Consider the following 1,606-nt stretch of genomic DNA (forward strand, 5'->3'; position numbering starts at 1 on the left):
GATTATAAGGCGCACTGTCGGCTTTTGAGGAAATTGAAGGTTTTTAGGTGCGTCTTATAGTGCGGAAAATACGGTACCTTAACAAGCTAAAAATAAATGCCGTGCCAACAGTTTTTATCCACAAAGTGCCTAAACCCCGCTGCCACCAGAGCGAAAAAGGCAGGACCAAAACTGGACATTAAACAGCTGCTATTGGACCAAACACAGAGCTATAGAATTACTTACCGGATCACACAATCTGACCAGGGGTATGTGTCTTTCATTTTTACATTTATGAAGCTGAAAGTGGCAGCAGCAGCAAAACACCAGCTCCTGTGGCCAACTCTGTTCTCTTCCTCTGTTTGTTCCTTCTCATCTTCATTGTGATTTCTACAATCCCATCGATTTCAATGCGCTCCGGTTCAAATTGAAAAGGCTTGAAGATGTTACTCTTCTCTGATTTGGCTGGATGGAGCTAGCGCAGTCAGACCTAGAGACGTCATTTACCCAGAATGCATTGCACCATGAACAACATGGCAACGTTTGTGTGACAATTTATTAAAATGTATAAAAACTAAACAGCCTACAGTATTGTAAAAACAATATTGTACTGGTTTTACATTTAAAATAAATATTTTTCAAATAAAGTCTACTCTTACGACTAATCGTGTATCCCCTTAAGGAAGCACAATAAGTCACTAATGTCAAAACATCAGGCGTTACTGTGTGGTCTGAGCTCTGATCTGTATATTCTGTATTCAGACCATGAAGCTGTCGCCTCCTGAGTCTATAAAAGATGCCTACGTTCTGCTGAACCTGGGTGACTCTGTCACAACAGACCACATATCTCCTGCGGGAAACATTGCCAGGAACAGCGCTGCAGCACGCTACCTCACTGAGAGAGGGTGGGTTATCTGCAAACTGTCATGTTTGCACTTTTAGAATCCTAAGATCTTTAGCGTGATCTCATTAGCTCTTTTAATCTTTGTCCTGCTTGGATTGAGTTCTGTGGTTTCTAGTACATTTAGTTTCTGCCTAACTCTGTTTGTGTTTTGACAGTCTGACTCCTAGAGAGTACAACTCGTATGGCTCTCGGAGAGGTAACGATGCAGTCATGGCCAGAGGGACGTTTGCCAACATCCGCCTCTTTAACAAGTTCCTTGACAAGCAGGCACCCCAAACCATTCACCTTCCTACTGGAGACACGGTCTGACTCTAAACCAGTTCTATACTAAAATTTCAACAGAACTTATTTGTTGCATGTCTTTTTTACACTAAAAAGATCAAATTTAACAACATCATCTTTGATTTTGGCTTCTTGGCTGTTGTGATGGTTCCTTTTTTCTTGCAGCTTGACGTGTTTGATGCAGCCGAGAGATACAGGCAGTCCGGTGTCCCGCTGCTAGTTCTAGCTGGGAAGGAGTATGGCTCAGGGAGCTCCAGGGACTGGGCCGCAAAGGGCCCGTTTCTCCTGGTGAGCTGCACATCCCATCCTTTCTTTTTTTAAAAACAGAGGGATGTGTATATGTAGTGAAAATGCCACTCTCTGCTCCAATCAAAACTAGAAATACTAGAAAACATGAGGCCTTTTGGTCCATTTCTTCAACAGTGTTTCTGAGATAATACA

At 42.6% G+C, this 1,606-nt stretch overlaps 1 protein-coding gene and 1 long non-coding RNA gene across 2 annotated transcripts in view; one reads left to right on the forward strand and one right to left on the reverse strand.

Moving 5' to 3' along the window:
- The window catches only part of LOC106941334 (uncharacterized), a 6,486-nt gene extending 5,760 nt beyond the window's left edge, over positions 1–726 (reverse strand). The window contains exons 1-2 of the long non-coding RNA XR_001423334.1: positions 478–726; positions 123–129 (exon numbers count right to left, since the gene is read on the reverse strand). This is a non-coding gene — a long non-coding RNA (uncharacterized LOC106941334). The remainder of the gene's footprint in view (positions 1–122; positions 130–477) is intronic.
- aco1 (aconitase 1, soluble) overlaps positions 1–1,606 on the forward strand; it is a 32,181-nt gene that overhangs the window by 25,481 nt on the left and 5,094 nt on the right. Inside the window, exons 14-16 of the mRNA XM_015024310.1 lie at positions 742–884; positions 1,039–1,186; positions 1,331–1,453. Of these exons, the coding sequence (XP_014879796.1) occupies positions 742–884; positions 1,039–1,186; positions 1,331–1,453 (414 nt within the window). The remainder of the gene's footprint in view (positions 1–741; positions 885–1,038; positions 1,187–1,330; positions 1,454–1,606) is intronic.

The sequence above is a fragment of the Poecilia latipinna genome, unplaced genomic scaffold, assembly GCF_001443285.1.
Source record: "Poecilia latipinna isolate Pla-1442-1.1 unplaced genomic scaffold, P_latipinna-1.0 Scaffold3611, whole genome shotgun sequence".
NCBI classification, from domain to species: domain Eukaryota; kingdom Metazoa; phylum Chordata; class Actinopteri; order Cyprinodontiformes; family Poeciliidae; genus Poecilia; species Poecilia latipinna.